Here is a 20,586-nt window from a genome sequence, read left to right on the forward strand (position 1 = left end):
TCTTTTCCTTCCTGATTTCAAATCTCCAAGTGTGTTCAAGGAAGCATAAAACATATTCTACCTTCTAAGTAGATTAAAAAAAAATAGGTTCTCCCTTCCATCTCCCGGTCCCCCAAATTATTTTTGTGTCGTCCTGGTTTCTAAAAGACTTCCTTGGGAGGCATGATACACCCTTGGACGCTTCTGGGAGCAGAGGGCTCTTTCACGAGGAGCCCTCGGCAGCTCTTCAGCTATCCGCCCCCCCTCCCTTTCTCCACTTCTCCCACCCCTCCCTCCACCTCGGCTCCTCCTCCTCCTCTTCTCCTCGCCCCCCCTTCCTCCTCCCCTTTCTAGGAGCTAAGCTAGGGTGAGCTTGCAGGACTGGAGCTACGGTTCGGGAGGGGGCGAGGGAAAGAGAGAGGAAGCGAGAAAGAGATTGGGGAGGAGAGAGAGATAGAGACTGAGAGAGAGAGGCGGCGGCGGGCGACAGAACAGGGAGAGGAGGGCCCCAAAGTAAAGTGGTAGCGCACTTATTGGGAGGGCCTCTCCCTCTCTATACCGCCCACCACTGCCCCTCCCTCCCGCGACCAAGCCCAGAGGGGTGGGGGCAGGGGGCCGGGGGGCGGGGAAAGCAGCCTCCTCCTCCGCCCCCTCCCATCCCCAAAGTTGCTGTTTGCCCCGGGGACCTTACAGTCTTATGATACACGGTATCCCCGGGAGAGGTTCAGGGCGCTGAGCTAGAGGGGCAGGGGGCGCAGCTGCAGCGGCGGCGCCCGGGAAGGAGGAGGAGGGGGTGGAGACCGGAGTGGCGGCGGCGGCGGCGGCGGCGGCGGCGGCAACAGCGCCCCGGGCCCGCCGCCCCCTCCCCGGGGGGAAGCCGCTGCATGGGGCGGGGGTGCTCCCCCTGCTGTGCTGAGCCGAGGAGGAGGCGGCTGAGCCCCCAGGCAGGCTGGGGCTGAGCCTGGGGCCGGGGCGGGAGCTCCGGGGGGACCATGCCCGGAGGCCGGCCGGGCGCAGTATGGCTCACGGGCCCGGCGCGCTGATGCTGAAGTGCGTGGTGGTCGGCGACGGGGCGGTGGGCAAGACGTGCCTGCTCATGAGCTACGCCAACGACGCCTTCCCCGAGGAGTACGTCCCCACTGTCTTTGACCATTATGCAGGTAAGAGCCCCGTGGCCCGGTACCCGGAACTGCTGACTAAGGGCCCGCCGCCCCCAGGCCACTCTCTTGAGCAGGGGCAACTTTGACACAACTTTGGCAAGCTCCCCTCCCCGGCTGGCCAGCCCCTCTCCATCTCGCCTTGTGTTCTGCACCCCCGCCCTACTCCTGCTTCCAACTCTTAACTCCTTTCCTGGCACCTGCGTCCTCTCCCCGGAGTCCTTCCTGTCCTTAAGGCTCTTAGGCACCCCAGAAACCTTTCATCTTAGCCTGAACTCCCGTCATCTCCAAACTCGGTGTTGACATCCTCTCCCACTGGTCCCAAGTCCTTCCCCAACCAGTTCAACCAGCTTGACCTTCTAGTTGGTGCCAGGAACCCCCTTCGTCTCTGCCCTCAGTTCCTTTGGCCTCAGATGGAAAAGAAGGGGTCAAGGAAGTGGTACTTGTTGGGGAGGGAACAAATGTGCTGTCATTGCCGGGCATTGGGAACTGAACATCCCTGAATTGCCCCCTACTTTTCAGATGCTTCCCTTCCCAACAGACCCCATCAGGTTGGGAGAAACCTTTCTGGCAAAAGGGAGAGGAATACAAGTTGGGTGATTTTGAATTTCTTTCTCCCCTTCTTTCTCCTCTCCCCTTATCCCTTTGCAGTCAGCGTGACCGTGGGTGGGAAGCAGTATCTCCTGGGACTCTACGACACAGCTGGTCAGGTGAGTGGGCACCATAAACCCCAGTGGGGATGAGTTTCCTTCCCCCATGGCCGCCTTCAGTCTCAGACCTCTCATGCTAATCTTTTTACACGATCTTTTAAAACTGGGGGTGGGGTGGGATAAGTTGTCTCAAAGGGAGAAATGGGAGAGTGATCATCTCTGGTACAGGTTTTTTATTTTATTTTATTTTTTATCAAGTCAGCAGATGGCAAGAAATGAAATTTATTTTTTAAGGGCAGAACAGCAAGGCAACAAAAATGGACTTCCTTGCACATGTGAAAGTTTATGCCTGTGTACTGCTTTTACTTGCGTGCCGAGAGAGAGAAGAAGAGAAGGAGAGCGAGTGTGAGAGAGTGTGTGTGTGCCTGTGTGGGTTTCTGTCCCAACTCCTGTTGCAAAGTAGCCTGGGCCAATTGTGAGACGGTCTTATTTTTAGTTCCAGATGACCAGGTCTCTCTCCCTTCCAGCGCCTTGTCCCTCATTGGTGAATGGTCTCCCTGCCTGCAAGACCTGATTGGTGGAAAATGGCATCATCTAATATTATGGTTAGGCATTTGGTCCTGGTTGTTTATGACAACATCACAGCACACTAGGGCTCAAGTCCCCAATATGCAATCTGTGATGGTGCAGAAAACCAATAAAACAAACAAATTAAAAAAAAAAAAAAAAAAAGCCCAATATGAAGAGTTAGGCATGGATCAGGAAGGAACTCATGTCAGGAAGCTAAATGACTGGGTATGAAGACCAGGAGACTTGGGCTGGATTCTCTTTGAAAAGACTCTTCCTCAGGGAGAAAGGAACAACTTCTGCAGGCTCTTCCAAGTGTTTGTAGACCAGGGAAATGGTTCTAGGACTTAGCCCCAGCTCTTTTCATGCCCTTTGGCTAGGAGAAAAGGATGATTTTTGAGTGATGAAGTTTTGCAGAATCTACTTCTGTGCTGAAATGACTTTGGCTTGCCATTTGTTACTGAAAGTTCTGATAAGTGTCAAACAGAACCAAGTTTTGTAGAATGTGTGAATAACATGAAGAATTTGGAGTACAATGTGGGTTGGGGAGTAGTTCACGGATTTGTATCCAAAGTTATGGGCCCTAATTAGAAAGGATGCTTAATTCAGTGGTCTGAAAAAGAGATGACTTTGAAAATAAGATTAGTTTATTTTGGCCTCTGGTTGCTAAGTTGCTTTGTATAGAAACTACTAGCAAGGAGTGGAGATTTGCTTTTTCCCCTGTTCCCCATCCCCCTCCCTAACAAAATTGCTCTTTCATTTATCAGTTAATTTATTAGTCAACTTTCATTTTGTAAGGTCCGTTCTGGTTTGCCTACCCTCTGACCATTACTTATTTGTACTGTTGTCAAAGGCTGGGATGGAGATGGAGGGGCTCAAGAAGTTTGGGAGAGGAAAATATTGAGTGAAGCTGAATTTTGATGAAAGAAAGCTTTAAGAGGATATAATGTTGAAATGAGTGTTTAAAATGACATTTGTTTTTTGTGTTTGGGACTTTGGGCTGGACAGAGTTTGGCTTGGTGATTCCATGCCTTTTCTGATGTAGGAAACTCCCAATGAGGACACTTTTTACCAGTCATATCAACAATTGCTTTGCAGCTTTTTGTCTTGTTCTTGCAGAGCCCCAGGAAACTGTGTTCTGGGTCACACAGCCAGTAAGTGTGTGGTAGAGATGAGACTTCATCCCAGCTCATTCTGACTCTGAGATTAGCTTTCAATTTTCTCTCTATTACCTCTTTAGGCAGGTTTATCATTTTCCCATCATCTGAGGATCTGATTTTTCTAAACCTCCCTTTCTTTGTCATTGGCGCAACTCTTTGGAATTTTTGAAGCTACATGTGATCATATTTGTATGGATGAAGGAAAACTAGTTATAGGAGCTGATAAACTTTTTTTGGACTTGCTTACAAAAGATAGTCTCCAATTTCCTTTCTACCTCTAAATTTATGGAATTCTGTGATTTATGTATGCAATTAATTTTTTCTAATTCAGTTGGAAATAATATTTTTTAAAATACCATCCTGGTTTAGACATATTAGTTTTGGGGGCTAGAAGAAAACAATAGTCATCCAACTAATTATTTAGAATTCTTTTTATACTTTTGTAACTTAAATTTGATTGGTTTTCTCTGTTAGGGCTTCTACCTTTGTTATCAAAGCATTGGGTCTTTTTAAGGTAACAAATTATTCTTGATGAGTTACTGAACACTGATTCACTGAAATATTCATTCTCCTGTCTTAGCCAGTCTGAAGTAGGATTATCAGCACATTTTGATCATTCAGGTATTCTTATGTCTGTCTGCACCTACTGAGACAGTGTCTTTTAAAAGGAAGCACCTCCGACATAGAAATGCATCAGGTGGAAACTCATTTTGAACAATTTTGAGCCTATATGGAAATATACCATTGACATCCCAGTTGTGTTTAGATGGCAAAGAACTACTTTCAGGTTTGCTCCAGTATAGTACTAAAGACCTGGCTCCCCTGAGAATAGTTCCCTAGGGATAGCATAGAGTGAGCCAGCTCAAGTGTAGGCACGTGATGATTTTCGTGGATGGAGTTTTGGACTGGAATGAATGAGTCAGATACCCCAGGATTCAATCTGGCCTCAGACTGTTGGACCATAGATACTTTCTTTCTCAGAAACTCAAGTTTCCTTATATACAAAACAAAGATAATAAAACTAGTAATTCTAAGTGTCTGGATATTAGGAGAAACAGGTTTTGAAAACTTTTGGAAAGCCATAGAATTATGAGCAGTTGTAAGCCTTGATTTGATGCCTCTTAGTCTTCAGATTGGTTTAGTTTCTTAGCCAGGGTTCCAGACTGTTGTGTTTGATTGTGTTTTCCTCTCTTCCAATCTTTTGAATGCCTATCTTAATGAGTCACCTTCCCATAATACCCTCTCTCTTCAAAAAAGAAATTCTATTCAATTTAACAAGCATTTATTAAGCATCGCTTTGTCAGATACTATGTATGCAAGATGTTGGGGTTATAGAGGTAGAAAGAAAATTTCAAATGGTTTACATTTTACTGAAAGGAGATGACATGAACATAGATAAACAATATTTTCATAATAAAAGCAAAATAAAAAACTTTGGAAGAGAGGAAAATGGGTATCAATAACTAGAGTCAGGAGGATCTGTTTTAGGATTTGACTTTTTAGCTCAGTTTTGAGAGCTCAGACTTTCCTTGTTTGTATGTTTTTTGCTGAGGCAATTGGGGTTAAGTGACTTGCCCAGGGTCACACAACTAGGAAATGTTAAGTGCTGAGATCAAATTTGAACTCGGTCCTCCTGACTTCAGGACTGATGATCTATCCACTGGGCCACCTAGCTGCCCCCAAGAGCTCAGATTTTCAAAGGAGTAGCTCTGAGGAAGGAAAGCATGCAAGGGGAAACAGCCTGTGCAAAGGCATGGAGATGGGAAATGAATTGTAGTTTGTGGAGAAGAGCAAACAGCAGATTGTCTGTTCTTCTGGCTCACCTTCTTGTTCCTTCATAACTACATCACAGTTTTGCTTCTTAGTGGCTTGTACTTTAATTTCTCTGATTGGTTTGTCATGTGGCACAGTGTTGATCTGTCTATCCTATTTAAGGTCTCAACTAGCATTTAATTCTTAATTACATCATTAGTTTTTTTTTTTTTTTACATCATTAGTTTTCGATGGCAAACATGGTTACTTAGGGTTGACAGTCTGCCTAACATTATTCCAGGTGCTACAGAGGAAGGAGGTAGAAAGATACATTTAAGAGAATAGAAATTATTAGTCTAAATTGACCCCATATTGACCAAACTACAGCCTTGGGCTGTTACTGGTTGATATTTCAAGTAATCTAAGTTATTACCAAATCATTCTCATTTAAATATTATTACCCCTTAACCTTGAGAACTTACTTCATATTAGGCTGGTATATTTCAGGAATGATTCAGGGGGTAGGAGGATTCATTTTGCAGTGGTCATGACAGAAATAAGATGAGTCAACCTGAACAATTCTCAGAGAAAAAGATCTGATGTGTCACTTTCTGATTATTCCAGATTATCCTAAGTGTTACCAGACATAGTTAATGCTTCTTACCAGCTGACAGGTCTTGCATCAGGATCGCCTCCTTTATAAGATGATCCTATCTTCGATCACTAGTGTCTCTGGGAATGGGAGAGAAATAGTTAAGGGGGCTATAGAATCACAAACCACAGGAGTATGTGGGCCTTCAGTTTGTTTTACTTCAAAGTTGTTAAGATATGATATAAGGAAGCAGATACTTCCATTGCTCATGTATTAAGGATGTTTACAACACACATATGCACCTGCATGCACACACACACACACACACACACACACACAAAATAAGAGGTTCTTCCATTCATATTCTTCTCACATGTCTCATCCTTGGGGCATGGAAGTGACCCTGGATTCTCAAAGGCTGTGCCAGAAAATCACAAGCTCAGGCAGGACTTTCCAAGCTGGAAAGACTCCAAATATGGGCCTTTGACTCTTTGCGTCCTTCAAGTGTAGGTTGGCCAAGTTAAGGGAGCTCACCCGATGATTATTTTTATCTATCTCTCTAGTATAGCAATTCATGAAGACAACATACTTGGGTGTGGAGAAACCATGGGCCCTCTCCAAGACAAATCATCCAGTGGTGGTTAAATGCCTCCTGTGTACCAGGCACTGTGCTAAACCTGGAAATACAAAGACAAAAGATAGTTCTTGTAATGTGTGTGCAGGGGGAATGACAACATGTAAATAATTATGTGTAACCAAGGTATCGAGAGGATAAATTGGAGGTGATCAACATGAGGAGGCACTAGAATTAAGAGGCATTGGAAAAGCTACTCAGACTTTTAAAAATATTGATGTGAATATACCTTCAAAATTTAAGATATTTCTTTCTATTAATTGATTCTCCCATAAGACAAACATTATTAACTCATTTTACAGATTAAATAACAAGTTCAAAGCAGTTCTGACTATCCAAGATCATTCAGTGAGTCTGTGGTACAGTCAGAGGTAAAACCCAAATCTCGTGATTTCTAACCAAAGATAGTCTTTGTTTTGATTAATCACTAATGCAGAAAATGGAAAGTTGGTCCTAATCTATTGTAACAAAATATGTTTTGTTTTGTTTTTTTAACCAGTGCTTGTGGAGGGAATCCCTGCCCATGTTGACTAAGGTATATTGTAATTGTCTATCAGATGTTAGGATGTAATTAGAAGTATTCAGTGCTATAGGCCTTGACAAGACGGAGAGGACGATTCATTCCCGGCTTTTGCTTAATAAGGTGTTACTTGTCTAGGCAAGACTGGGTCACTTGGGAGAAGGCACAACGTTGCCCTTTTCCTCCCTGTGACTGGACCTTTATACTGCCCAGAGGAGGCCTGGCAGGGGTAAAGCTGACCTCACCAACCTTCTTGTTGTGTGTCTATTCAGTCCTGCCATTTGATGAGCTGATCAGGAGCTAACAGACTGCTCCATGGCCAAGACTCTATTCTAATCACTTAATCCTTGGAGTAGATGTGGAATCTGATATGCTCTTAAATGGGAGAGAAGCTCAATTTATCCTTGGTCCAAGAATAAATACATGGAATCATGAGGATTAGTGTTGTAGAGTTGGGGATTGTGGGAGTTGCAAATCTTGTGTTTTCATTCTTCCAGTACATACATTGGGAAATATGCATGTATGTTTATACATGTATGTCATATAGTATGGACTGTGTATGCAGCCATACAGACAGTATTAAATGCACTTCTGTCTTTCTGCATGTGTGTATCGCCCCTTCCCCCCACACTCAATTTCTTATAGTTCTCAGATGTCATTGGAGGTTGCTTTTAAAATGACATTTGAGGGTTTAGCCATCAGAAAATAGCTCAGCAGTTGTGGGAGCTGGGAAGGACCTTAGGGTGGCCCAGTCTTACCACTGAGGAAGCTATTTCCTCTAACGGGGAGGAAGCCAGCCTGAGATAACCTTGGAACGTCCCTACTGAAATTCAACAGACACCCTAAAAGGTTTATTCATAGGAATATAGATTTAAAGCTATAAGGGACGTTATTTCAGTTGCCCTTCACTTGGAGTGAATGGGCTAATAGAATTCCCTCTCCTTGATATTTCTGAATTGGAGGGAGCCTGGGAAGCACATGTGAAGAGAATCATTGACATTAGACCTTTGAGTCATCTAGTCCTCAGGACTGTTTCTCAGATCATTGAAGGAGCATTTGGGGAGAGAACACGACTATTTCCTTGCTAGCAACTGATGTTGACATTCTTCTAAACTCTGGTTCTTCATCACTGTCCACTGTGAATTTACCTAAACTGTTTTTGGAATTATTTATATTTTTATATTCTGGGATTGTAAGATCATAGAATTTATATCTGGAAGGAGCCATGGATAATATGGTCTAATAGGCAAAGCAACAGAAACTCAGAGAGGGAAAGGTGACAGGCCAAAGATTAGGAAACTTTTAAGTGGAAGAGCTAGAATTTGTATCCAAGGGTACAAACTTTAAGTTTACTTGTACATATGTGAATCTGAATTTTGATTTGACTCCCAAAACTCACCCCTGGCCAAACTTTAAGGAGGGATTCCTTGTCCTAGTGTCTCTTGCTCTGACAAACAATTCAGCATTTTCAGTATTAATGCTGTTTATAGATTTCAGTCCTGCCCTCGATCAGAATATTCAAAGGAAAAATTTGATTCTGCCTTGATATATCAGCCAGCATTTATTAAGCATCTGCTATGTACAGTTATTGTTCTAAGTTCTGGAAATACAAAGAAAGTAAAAATCCTCAAGGAGCTCACAATCTAATGGGACAACAACATAAAAACAGCTGGGTACAAACAAGATATAGAAATAATCTAGAGAGAAGACATTAGCATTAATGGTTTGGGAAAGATTTCTTGTAGCAGGTAGGAGTTTAGCTGGGGCTTGAAGAAAATGAGGGGATCCAGGAGACAGAATGAAGAGGGAGAGAATTCCAGACATGAGGGGACAGTCAATAAAAAGGGAGAGAGGACACAAAGAGTTGCTTGTCAGAAGAGCACCAGACTTTGTCACTGGATCTTGGAACATGTGGAAGTCAAAAAGGTATAAGCAGACTGGCAGGGGAGGAAATGGGCAGGTGATGATGTACTCTGAATACTAAACAGGATTGTACATTTTATGCTAAATTAATATGAGGGTATTTACTGAATGTGGTAGGGGTGAAATGATCAGCCCTGTACTTTAGGAAATATTGCTTTGACAAATGAGTAGAGGATGGACTGGAGTGGGGAGACCCTTGTGGCTAGGAGACCAATAGCCAGCTTATTGCAATAGTAAGAGGTGGTGAAGATTTGTGTCAGGGGAGTGGTTATGTCAGGGTAGAGAAGGGGGGAATATGTGAGAAGTTGCAATGGTAATAATTCACTTTACCAAGTGAATTATACTTGGCAATAGATTGGATATGGGGGAAGAGAGATTGAAGACCTGAAGATGGTGTGTAGGGCACAAGTCTGAGTAGTTGGAAAGATAAATAATAATAGCTCACACTTACATAGAACCTATTATGTGCCAGGCTCTGTGCTAAATGCTTTACAATTATTATCTCATTTGATTCTCTCAGCCACCCTGGAAGGTAGATGCTATTATTATGCCCATTTTACATATGGGGAAACTGGGGCAAAATATGCCAGGGTCCCACAGCTAGTATGTCTAGAACTAGATTTGATTTCAGGTCATTCTGACTCCAGGATCAATAATAACAGTAATAAATATTAAAATTAATTAATTAATTAATTAAATTTAAAAATAAGAGGGAATAAGAAGGAAGAGTTTTCAGGGAAATACAATGATTTTAGTTTGGAACATACTGGATTTGATGTAGGATATCCAATTTGAGATATTTAATAGGTAGTTGTAGACGAGAGATTGGAATACTAAGATGCCCAATAGTGTTATAGATGTGAGTCTTTAAGAGAGAGGTTAGGGCTGGATAAATATATCTAAGTATCATAAGCATTTAGATGATCATTGAATCCATTGGGAATTATGAGGAAGTAATGTTGAACAAGAAGAGTGCCTTGGGAGACACCTACTATTAGTGACTGTGACCTGAATCAAGATTCCTATAAAAGAGACTGAGAACGAGCTAGCTGACTGGCAAGGAAAACCAGGAGATAAATATTGTCATATAACCGTAGAGAGAAGAGAGAATCCAGGGGAAGAGGATGATCGATAGTGTCAGAAACTGTCAAGGTCAAGAAGGGTGAAGACTGAGAAAAGACTATTAAATCTAGTGATTAAGAGAGATCATTGATCATTTTAGGGAGAGCTGTCCTTGTTGGATAATGAAGACAGAAACCAGACTAAAGAGAGTTAAGAAGAAAGTGAGAGAAAAAGCGGAAGGACTGAGTGTAGATAGTCTTCTCAAAGAATTAGCCACAAAAGGGAGGAAAGCTTTGAGATGATAACTAGTGGGAATGGAGGTATCAAGTGAAGATTTTGGGGGAAGACATGGATGTATGGATAGGAAGCAGGGAAACAGTTGGTGGGCAGGGAGAAAAGAAAGAATAGAATGATAGAAAAATCAGTCTCTTGGAGAAAATAGGATGGAATAACATATAATGTAATATGACATGATGTGAGTGAGCACTCCCATTTGAATATTTTTCTTTTCACCTCATCTCTGGCTTTCTTAAGGTTTTGGTAACGTTTGCTAGTGTCCCATCAGGCTGTGTCAGCTCTTCTGGGCTCTTAAAGACCAGTATAAACTGACAAGTATAAACTTGGAAGGTTTTGAAGAAAGACTGCTTGATTATCACTGAGGGACAGATTTAGTTTTAGTTTCAGGGCTATTTTAATTAGATCTCATCAGCTCCCATGATTTCAATTATCATTTATATGCTGACAATCAGATCTACTTTCCCACCCTAACCTCTCTCTTAAACTACAGACTTATCTACAGCTCTCTACAGGACATTCAAACTGGATATCCCATAGATTCTCAGTATTAGGCAACTTGGACTGACTGAATAACAACATCACTGGGAGGTTGATCACTGGGTGATTGTTTAGGGAAAGCTAGGTGGTAGAGTGCAGAGTTTGAAGTTCAAAAGGCTTCTTGAGTCTAAATCTAGCCTTATAAGTTGTGTGAACCTGGGCAAGTTATATAACTGTTTGCCTCAGTTTCCTCATCTACAAAATGAGCTAGAGAAGGAAATGGCAAACCTCTCTGGTATCTTTGTCAAGCAAACCTCAAATAGGGTCATGAAGAGTTGGACAGAATTGGAAAAAAAAAAATGACTGAACCACAAAAAAGTAGAGAATGGGGTGTTTGTGGAGGTTAAGTTCTACCAGTATTAAACACACACAACAAAAAGCTCGTGCTTGTAAAACTCCCCAGTCCTTTCAGTTTCCAACATCCTGATGAAGATGCATGACTGGGCTGTTGGTGCTAATGACCTTATGAGACTGTGGGGAGAGAGAAGGGAAAAAAGGAAATTGAAAATTAAATAAATTCCGGTTTTTGGCCTGCAGTTGGATTTTCTATCAGCTCCTGACCCCCGGGTCTTGAGCTCATTTTACATGAATGTGTTGGCAAGCAGCATTTTTTTGCCCTCAGCATTTCATTGTTCCCATTTTAGGCTCTGTTTTGGAACATGGAAGAGAGAGGAGAGCTATAGGGAAAGGGGGTAGGAGGTGGGAGACAACCTTGTTTAGGAGAACTCCTGCAAGGAGACAATGGCCCAGTTCAGCCAGATGTATTTAGCAATGGGGGCCCTTCACTGAACTGTGAGATGGGTCACCCTTCAATGATTAACTGTTCCTTTCTCAGGCCCTAGGACTTCAAGCACCTCCCTACCTAGCTATCTTATACATATGGACCTTTGTTCTCAGCTTCCTACCTGGAGGGTTGTGCTAAGGAACCAAGTGATAGATAAGGTGGTAATGGCTAATTAGGGGCAGCTAGGTGGGGCAGTGGATATAGCCATGGCCCTAGCATCAGGATAATCTGGGTTCAAAACTGGTCCTGAGCAACTTATTTAATCCTGTTTACCTCAGTTTTCTCATTTGTAAAATGAGTGGAGAAGGAAATGGCAAACCTCTTTGCTAAGAAAACCCCAAATGGGGTCACTAAGACTTAAACATGGCTGAAATGACTCAACAACCACAAAAGACTATATAGGATCTACATTATGTCTCTCCCCAGAAGTATTTGCATTTTAATAAGGAAGTAAGACCAAAACATCTTTTAAGACCCAAAAGAATAACATTCAACAGACAAGCATTTGGGGGAAATTTTGGGGGTGTGGAACTTTGGCACCTATTAAAATTATACCACATCAGCTACTGATTCCATCCAGCAAATCCTAGAGTTGGAAGATTTCAGAGGTCAATTGATCCAACTCCTACTTCAACAAAAATCCTGCCTACCTCTTCACTGACTTAGTTATTCAGTCTATGCCTAAAGGCTTTCAGCGATGGGGAACCCAGCACCTCGTCACTGACTCAGTTATTCAGTCTCTGCTTAAAGACTTTCAGCGATGGGGAACCCAGCACCTCATATAGCTGCCTATTTCACTTTTAGAATGTTCTACGAACATTTTTCCTGCTCTCTGGCTTAAATTGGTCTCATTGCAGCTTTTATCTAAATTACATCTTCTGCAGTCACAGTTGTTGTTTAGTCACTTGTCAGTCATACCTAACTCTTTGTGACTCAGTTTGGGGTTTTCTTGGCAGAGATACTGTGGTGGTTTGCCATTTCCTTTTCCAGTTCATTTACAGTTTAGGAAATTGAGACAAATGGAGTTAACTGATTTACCTAGCTAGTGACTGAGAGTAGATTTGAACTTGGGTCTTCCTCACTCCTGACCCCAGTGCTCTATCTAATCTACAACCTAGTTTCAGATTACCCAAGTTCAAATCTTGCCTCTGATGTGTGTGTATTACTTGTCTAACCTGGGTAAGTTAAAATGAAGGAATGAAGCATTTATTAAGCACTTACTGTGTGCTTAAATTCTGGTATACAAATAGAAAAGTAAAACAGTTTCTGCTGTCAAGGAGCTCACATTCTAATGGGGGAGAAGACACACATTTGCATTTTCAGCCACAAATCAGTTAGAAAAGTCCCATGGTTCTTGGGGTGCAGTGGCAAAGCAGATATGGATGGCTCGTCTTCCATGTCATTTCCACTGATAAAATTACTTTTTTTTTTTAATCACTTAACAGTGCTAAAGACTTAGTGGCTAGAGCTTTCCTTTCTAGATATTTAGTTGCAGTGCTGGCTACATCTATACAGAGGATGTTTCCCAGGATGATGGTCATGGATGCTGGACTGGAAGCTGTGGTATGCCCAAGGCCCTGGGTTCAGATGGCTCACCCCATCTGGGTCTGATGGGAGATGATGGGCAAAGTGGTGATGGTACCCGTCTGGCATTTGCTGCTTCTCCTTCCCTCAGAGTGCCATTGCTTCAGCTGGGCTTGCTCTATAACCTGCGAGTGGCCAGTGGACGACTTAGTAAGGATGACCGACTCTCTTTCCAGGGGTAGCTTCCGCGGATGAAGGCTGCACTGGAAGCAGGGCTGGTGGCCTAAGGGCTACTGCCTCTCCTAGGACTCACTTGTTTCCTTAATTCCCCAGGTCCTCAGTTTCCCCATCTGTTAAATGAGGGAGTTAGACTACGATTTATGAAGCCTCTTACAGTTGTGGATCTATGCTCCTAGAGCCCAGTCTAATCCCTGTTTCATTCAGCGGTCCACAGGTACTTAAAAAGTACGATTGTGGTTCCCCTAAGTTTTCTCCATGTTGTTCTGCTTGTGCCTGAACCTTTGTGGTTATCAGCGAGGAAGCTATTTTGGGGTCTGTGATTTGAGACTGATATTCCTGTCTTTTTCGTAAAGTGTTTGCTCTTACCTTGTCTTCTCATACAGAGCGTCTGTCATGTAGCACCATATCTGGTATGGGAAGGACATTTTTTTGTCTCATGATCCTTTTGGCAATGGACCTCTTCTCAGAATGATGTTTTTAACAGCATAATATACATTACAAAGCATTACCAAAAAAAACCCCAATTTTATTAAAATATAGTTATCAATTTTTTTTTCTTAAAGTTTATTCACTTGGGGCTGTTGGGTGGTTCAGGCGATAGAGTGCTGGCACTGGAATCAGAAGGATCTGAGTTCAAATCCAGCCTCAGACATTTAGAAGATATATGACTGGGCAAGTCAGTCCCAGATATCTCCAAAAAAGAAAAGGAAAAAAAAGTTTATTCACCCAGCTTATGGCATTGCTTCTTTTCAGTTCACTCAGTCTCTAAGCATTTTTTATGTGTCCTTGAATTTAGTTAGGGGACATAGAGCTCAAACACGAGGGAGAAGAAGAGTTAGAAAAATAAGTAAAGACTGAAATACAGGGTTTTGAATTTGGAGAAGGGTGAGGGAGGGCCCCAAGAAGAAGGTATATGACTAGGCAAGTCAGTCCCAGATATCTCCAAAAAAGAAAAGGAAAAAAAAGTTTATTCACCCAATTTATGGCATTGCTTCTCTTCAGTTCACTCAGTCTCTGAGCATTTTTTATGTGTCCTTGAATTTAGTTAGGGGACATAGAGCTCAAACATGAAGGAGAAGAAGAGTTAGAAAAATAAGTAAAGACTGAAATACAGGGTTTTGAATTTGGAGAAGGGTGAGGGAGGGCCCCAAGAGTGTGAAGCTTAGACATGTCTTTTTAGTCACTAGATTCTTGTTAATGTTAACAGAGTGCTGAAAAGTAAATTATAAAGATTATCACTTAGTAACTGATAACTTAGTAATTAGATGGTATGGTTGGTATGTGCTAGTTCTGTGTAGTTTGCTAGGTTTAACTTTTTTTAAAGCATATTTTTTTAAACGAGGCCTCCTTTTATCAAGAGAATGGTGGAAACCCCGCATTTCAGGCCTACCAAGTTCCTAACATGTAAAGTAGGCTTGGTTCGTAATTTGACGTTAGAGCAAACATTGCGTTTCTTAGATTAAATTCTGGATGATGATCAATCTGCTGGTGTTTAAATATGGGGTTCTCAAAATTGCATATTTAATAATATGTGTTATTTTTAAATTTTATATATTTATGTTACTTGCTTTTAAACAGATCATGGATTTAGAATTTGAAGGAACAATAGTGATGATATAATCCATTTCCCTCATTTTGTAAATGAGAAAACTGAAACCCAGAGAAATTAAGTGATTTTTTTAAAGATCATATGGATTGGAAGGAACAGAACTGGAATAAGAATTCAGGTATTCAGATTCTAAGCTAGTACCACTCAGTTTTCATTGCGTCTTGCTTTCTTCCATATGGAACAAGTTACTGGAAATATATGTAGATGAAATTACATACTACAATTCCATTATATGTTAAATGTATAAGTTTGCAAAAAAAAAAAAGTCTTGTTTCTTTTTGTTTTGTTTTTGGAGGCAATCAGGAGGTTGAGTGACTTGGCTGGAGTCACACAGCTGATTAAGTATTTGAGGCCACATTTGAACTCAGATCTTTTTTTTTTTTTTTTAATAGCCTTTTATTTACAGGTTATATGCATGGATAACTTTACAGCGTTAACAATTGCCAAACCTCTTGTTCCAATTTTTCACCTCTTACCCCCCACCTCCTCCCCTAGATGGCAGGATGACCAGTAGATGTTAAATACATTAAAATATAAATTAGATACACAATAAGTATACATGACCAAAACATTATTTTGCTGTATAAAAAGAATCAGACTCTGAAATATTGTACAATTAGCTTGTGAAGGAAATCAAAAATACATGTGGGCATAAATATAGGGATTGGGAATTCAATGCAATGGTTTTTAGTCATCTCCCAGAGTTCTTTCTCTGGGTGTAGCTGGTTCAGTTCATTACTGCTCCATTGGAAATGATTTGGTTGCTGAGGATGGCCAGGTCCATCAGAACTGGTCATCATATAGTATTGTTGTTGAAGTATATAATGATCTCCTGGTCCTGCTCATTTCACTCAGCATCATGAACTCAGATCTTCCTGAGCCCAGAGCTAATGCTCACTGCATCATCTAGCTACCCCAGAAATATTGTTTCTTTTTTTTTGTAATTGAAGCTTTTTATTTTCAAAACATATGCCAGGATAATTTTTCACCATTGACCCTTACAAAACCTTGTGTTCCAATTCCCTTCCTCCTAGATGGCAAATAATCCAACATATGTTAAACATGATAAAAATATATGGAAATATTGTTTCTTTTTTTCTTTTCTGTTTTTGCTAAGGCAGTTGGGGTTAAGTGACTTGCCCAGGGTCACACAGCTAGGAAGTGTTAAGTGTTTGAGACCACATTTACACTCAGGTCCTCCTGACTTCAGGGCTGGTGCTCTATGCACTGCGCAGAATCAGCCCAAATGGGGTGTGTATGTGTGTATGTGTGTGTTGTGTTCTCTCTGCTTAAAGCAGCATATACACTTGGGTTTGTGAGGATACTCGCACCAGTGATGGGAATAAAGGGCTTGTGTTCTCTTGGATTGAGGTTCTCCTTTCCCGTTCCTACCCTTTCTTTGTCCACCAGCCATGACTCATCAGCAGTTTGGTGTTTTCAGAAATAAATGAGGTAGAAGCCTGGGGCAGGACGTGGGCTGGCTTGGATCGTGAGGAGCCTTCTTTCTGCCATTCTCCCTGCTGTGTGATGTCTCTCTCCTACCATTGGCATCCTAGAGCTCCTTTCTCTTTCTCCTTTCAGGGTGAAGTTGAAAGTAACCCAAGAAACCTATTAGGAATATTACTCTCCTGTCGCAGTGTGCTATTCTGACTTTTCTTTGGGTAGGAAGTAGAATTTCTTACAAATCGGGTCTTTGCTACTGTCCATACCAACATTTCCTTTCAACTGGGTTGTGGAGGAGGAAGAAGGATCTGACGGGCTAATAAAAACCAAAGAGAACTCTATTTCTGTAGCAGAATTAACTTTCCCTGCACACATCTTATCCTATATGTATCCTCAGAATCATGAGCTTCACTTACTATTTCCTGTCATTAACAAGGATTCATACAATGCCCTATAAAGTAGAAATTCTGTAGGTGTTTCTTGATGACTGACAAAGAATTATAACTAAAAAAAAAAAAATATTTAAGGACCCATCATGCCTACTGTCTGAGCCCAAGGCCTAGATACTCTTCATACATCATAATATCAAAGCCTAGACAGTCCCATAGACACAGTTAGGGACCCCTTCTTGTGACACTAAATGGTTTTGCCCAGAATTATTTCCAAAGCCAGAAATTGATGATGATGACTTATTTTGGGTTAGAACTTACCTAGCAGATCACAAACAGGGCTGCAAGAAAGGGAACTGTTAAACCCAGAAGTTATCCTAGTAATTGTTGGAAAGCTCCTGGCAGATTAAATTGTCTTTTGTGTGTTAATGTCTCAATACCCCATCACAATTCTTTTTTTTTTTAATCAGACTTATTCCCATGTACAAAATCTTCCTCTGTGAAACAACATAATAGTCTGCAATTACAAATAAGTTGGCTCAAAGCTCAGCTGTCTAAGAGCTATAGTTTCAAAAGAACATTTAATTCTGATTGTCCAGTTCAATTAAAATCCTATTTGCTGCAGTTTAATTTTCAAAGGCCTCTCCTCATATTCCAGGCACAAGGATTGGCCTTGATTTTCTTCTGGAAATGTTCTTCCCCTGGTCCTGGGGAGAGAATGGGGGGAGTTTACTGTCGGGGTGGCTGAAAAGATAGCTATGAAGTCTTCTGTTTTTTATTTTTTATTTTTTAAAAGATTTTCACTATTCTAAGCTTAACAAATACCAACAATCATGAACATTTCCACGTAGAAAAGGGAAAAAAAGGATTATATATAAAACCATGAATCTCATTATGTAAGCTTGGTTAAAAAAAAAAAAACAAATTGCACATAATACTTATGTATTAAGTATATATACATATACTTAGTTCAGCATATTAGTTACAGAGACATCTCATTAGTCTTTGTTGTCCCCTGGACTTCTTTCTGTCCTGTGCATTTTCTTTAAATGCTTCATAAAAGTTTTTTGTTCTTTCCTTCATGTTTGCTTATATCTATTACTATTTCCCCTCAATTTTCCTCCACTTACCCACTCCCCCCCCAAAAAAAAAAAAGCCATCTTCCTTTGTGACAAGTTAGTTAGTATGGAGTTTGGGACCAGACTTGCGATTTCACTGCTAGATAGAACTCCTAGATGAGATGTGACAACCATCATAGGTCATCACTTTCTCTTGCTCAGGTTCACACAACTAATATGTGTCAGAGGAAGGTCTTCCTGACTCCAAGGAGAGTGCTCTGTCCCTTGTTCCATGACACCTCCATTAGCATAATCAAGCAAAACAAATCCACATATTGGCTGTGTCTGAAAATGTATGTCTCACCTTGTACCTCTGGCCTTTACCTTTTTCTCAAGAGGAGAAACTGGCTTCATCACTGGTCCTCCGAAGTTGTGGTTGGTTATTATTGCTTTGATCAGAGTTCTGAAGTCTTTTAGAGCTGTTTTTCTTGACATTGTTGTAGTCATATAAATTTTGATTCTTTTCATCTGCCTTTGTGTAGGTTCAGTCTTGATAAGTTATTCTTCATTCCTTATGATATAGAAATATTCCATTATAGTCATATGCTATAATTTGTACAGCCATTCCCCAACTGATTGGTTTCTAGTTCTTTGATATAACAAAAAGGATTGCCATGAATATTTTTGTACATAAGGGTTTTTCTCTCTTTGATCTCTTTAAAGAAGGAGTTCTTAACCTTTTCTTTTTCATGTACTACCTTTCCATTCTGGTAAAATTTATAGACTCCTCCTCAGAATAATATTTTTAAACAATTATAGGAAATACTAAATTTCATTTAGAGGTTAGTGAAAATAAAGAAGTATTTTTTTTTTGCCATCCAAATTTGTAGATCTTTCTAGATCATGAATTAAGAACTCCTTTTATAGGATATGTACTTAATGATATTATACCTGTTATATAGAGGATATATTGTATACATCTTAGTGACTTTTGGGGTACAATTTCAAATTTTTTTCCAGAATAATTGGGTCACTTCATAGTTTTACCAACAGTGCATATATATATATATATATATATATAATGCATGTTAATCTTTTGCATTTGGGAGTGGTATATACCAATATTTTCTATAAGTTGTAGATGTTGCTTCTAAATCTTGTGTGATACTACTGTGGTAACTTACTAATTGGATTTTTTCTTCTTGTCAGTTTGAAATATATATATATTTAATTCCTCTGGAAACTCTGGATTTTGGCTATTCCAAAAGAATTTTCATTTTGAGGTTTCTCAGGAGATGACCAAGTGGAGTTTTTTGTAGGTATCTCCCCACCCACCCCCCACATTTTGCTCTGTTTATAGTAAATCTTGGCAGTTTTCTTTAATGAATTCTTGAAATATGGTATCCAAACTTTTTTTTGGTCATGTTTTTTAAAAAGACTAGTAATTTTTAGATTCTTTCCTTCACATATTTTCCAGGTGAGTTGTTTGTGACAATAGAATGTCTTACATTTTCTTTTTACAGTTTTAAAATTTTATTCTCCTAATCCATTTACCCCTGCAACCCCATTCTTCCATTGATGAGTTCTTCTTAGAACCTCCATTTTGAAGAGCTTCCATTTATCCTTAATTCTTTGGACTTCACTATTATTCCCTTGAATTTTCCTTTTATGTGTTGTCTTCCTCATGAATGTAAGCTACTCAATAGCAAGGACTTTCTTTTTGCTTTTATTTTTATACTCAGTACTTGACACTATGTTTGATGTAGTAAGCCCTTAATAAGTGTTTGTTGACTTGTAATATTCCTTGTTATTTCATAAAGCTATTGAGTTCTGCTTGTTCTATTCTGATTTTAAGGAAATCTTATTTGGACAAGGTTTTCCATCTGTTGTTCTAAGCTCTCTCTCCTTCCGGTTCCCTCTTCCAGTGCTTTCATTTCTATTATAATTTCATTTTTTTAACTCTCTTGCTTCATTTCTTTGATGTACTCTTAAAAGAAGTTTTTATAGTTGTCTTTTTTTTTTTCCTCTGGGTCTTCTTTAAAAAGAGTTATTTCCTTCTTAGGGGTTTATCTCTTGGACAATGCTTAACAACTCTTTGTACCTTTTCTTAGGTTTTGGTGATGTTTTCTGCCTATTTTCATCTCCAATCTCAGCTTCTGGTTTGGGTTTTTGTGTCAGGACCCAACTCTGCCCCTTCTCAAACTCTTCCATGTGGTAGCCATTATTTTTTTGCTTCTGATCTCCATTTTCTGGGCTTCCAACTCAGTCTCACCTCCTCTGATGAGTCTGTACTCAATGTGGTCAGACATCAGTGGCCTCAGTCAGAGTTCTGTGGTCAGCTGTCTCCTGTTTGGGTGTTGCTACCGCCTTTTGTTTCCTCTGGGGCCCTCCCTGGTCCAGGCTGTGGGCTTACAGTCTCTATTCACCTCAGTTTAGGCTGACTTTCTTAGTTAAGCCTGAATTGGTGATATTTGTTGATTGTCAAGATGTAAATGCTTACATGGAAAATTGCACAATTACCTCTTGGGAGCTGGTATCGACTGCAGCACACTTCTGAAGACATATACCTTGGTTACTTTTGTATTTAGCCTTGTTAAGCTCTTCAAGTCTAATTTCAGTCTAAAGAAAGCATGGCACTTTTATTCTCCTTAAATGCCAGTGTAGAGACTTTTTCATCTCTGCGACTCTCCCATTCTTTTCTTTCTCATT

General features: G+C 40.6%; 1 protein-coding gene across 1 annotated transcript in view; it reads left to right on the forward strand.

Moving 5' to 3' along the window:
- Nucleotides 1–797: 797 nt before the first annotated feature.
- Nucleotides 798–20,586, forward strand: part of RHOQ (ras homolog family member Q) — a 41,575-nt gene continuing 21,786 nt past the window's right edge. Inside the window, exons 1-2 of the mRNA XM_012540241.3 lie at nt 798–1,139; nt 1,788–1,846. Coding sequence (XP_012395695.1) covers nt 998–1,139; nt 1,788–1,846 — 201 coding nt within the window. The 5' untranslated portion in view covers nt 798–997. The remainder of the gene's footprint in view (nt 1,140–1,787; nt 1,847–20,586) is intronic.

This window comes from Sarcophilus harrisii, chromosome 2 (assembly GCF_902635505.1).
Source record: "Sarcophilus harrisii chromosome 2, mSarHar1.11, whole genome shotgun sequence".
Classification (NCBI taxonomy): domain Eukaryota; kingdom Metazoa; phylum Chordata; class Mammalia; order Dasyuromorphia; family Dasyuridae; genus Sarcophilus; species Sarcophilus harrisii.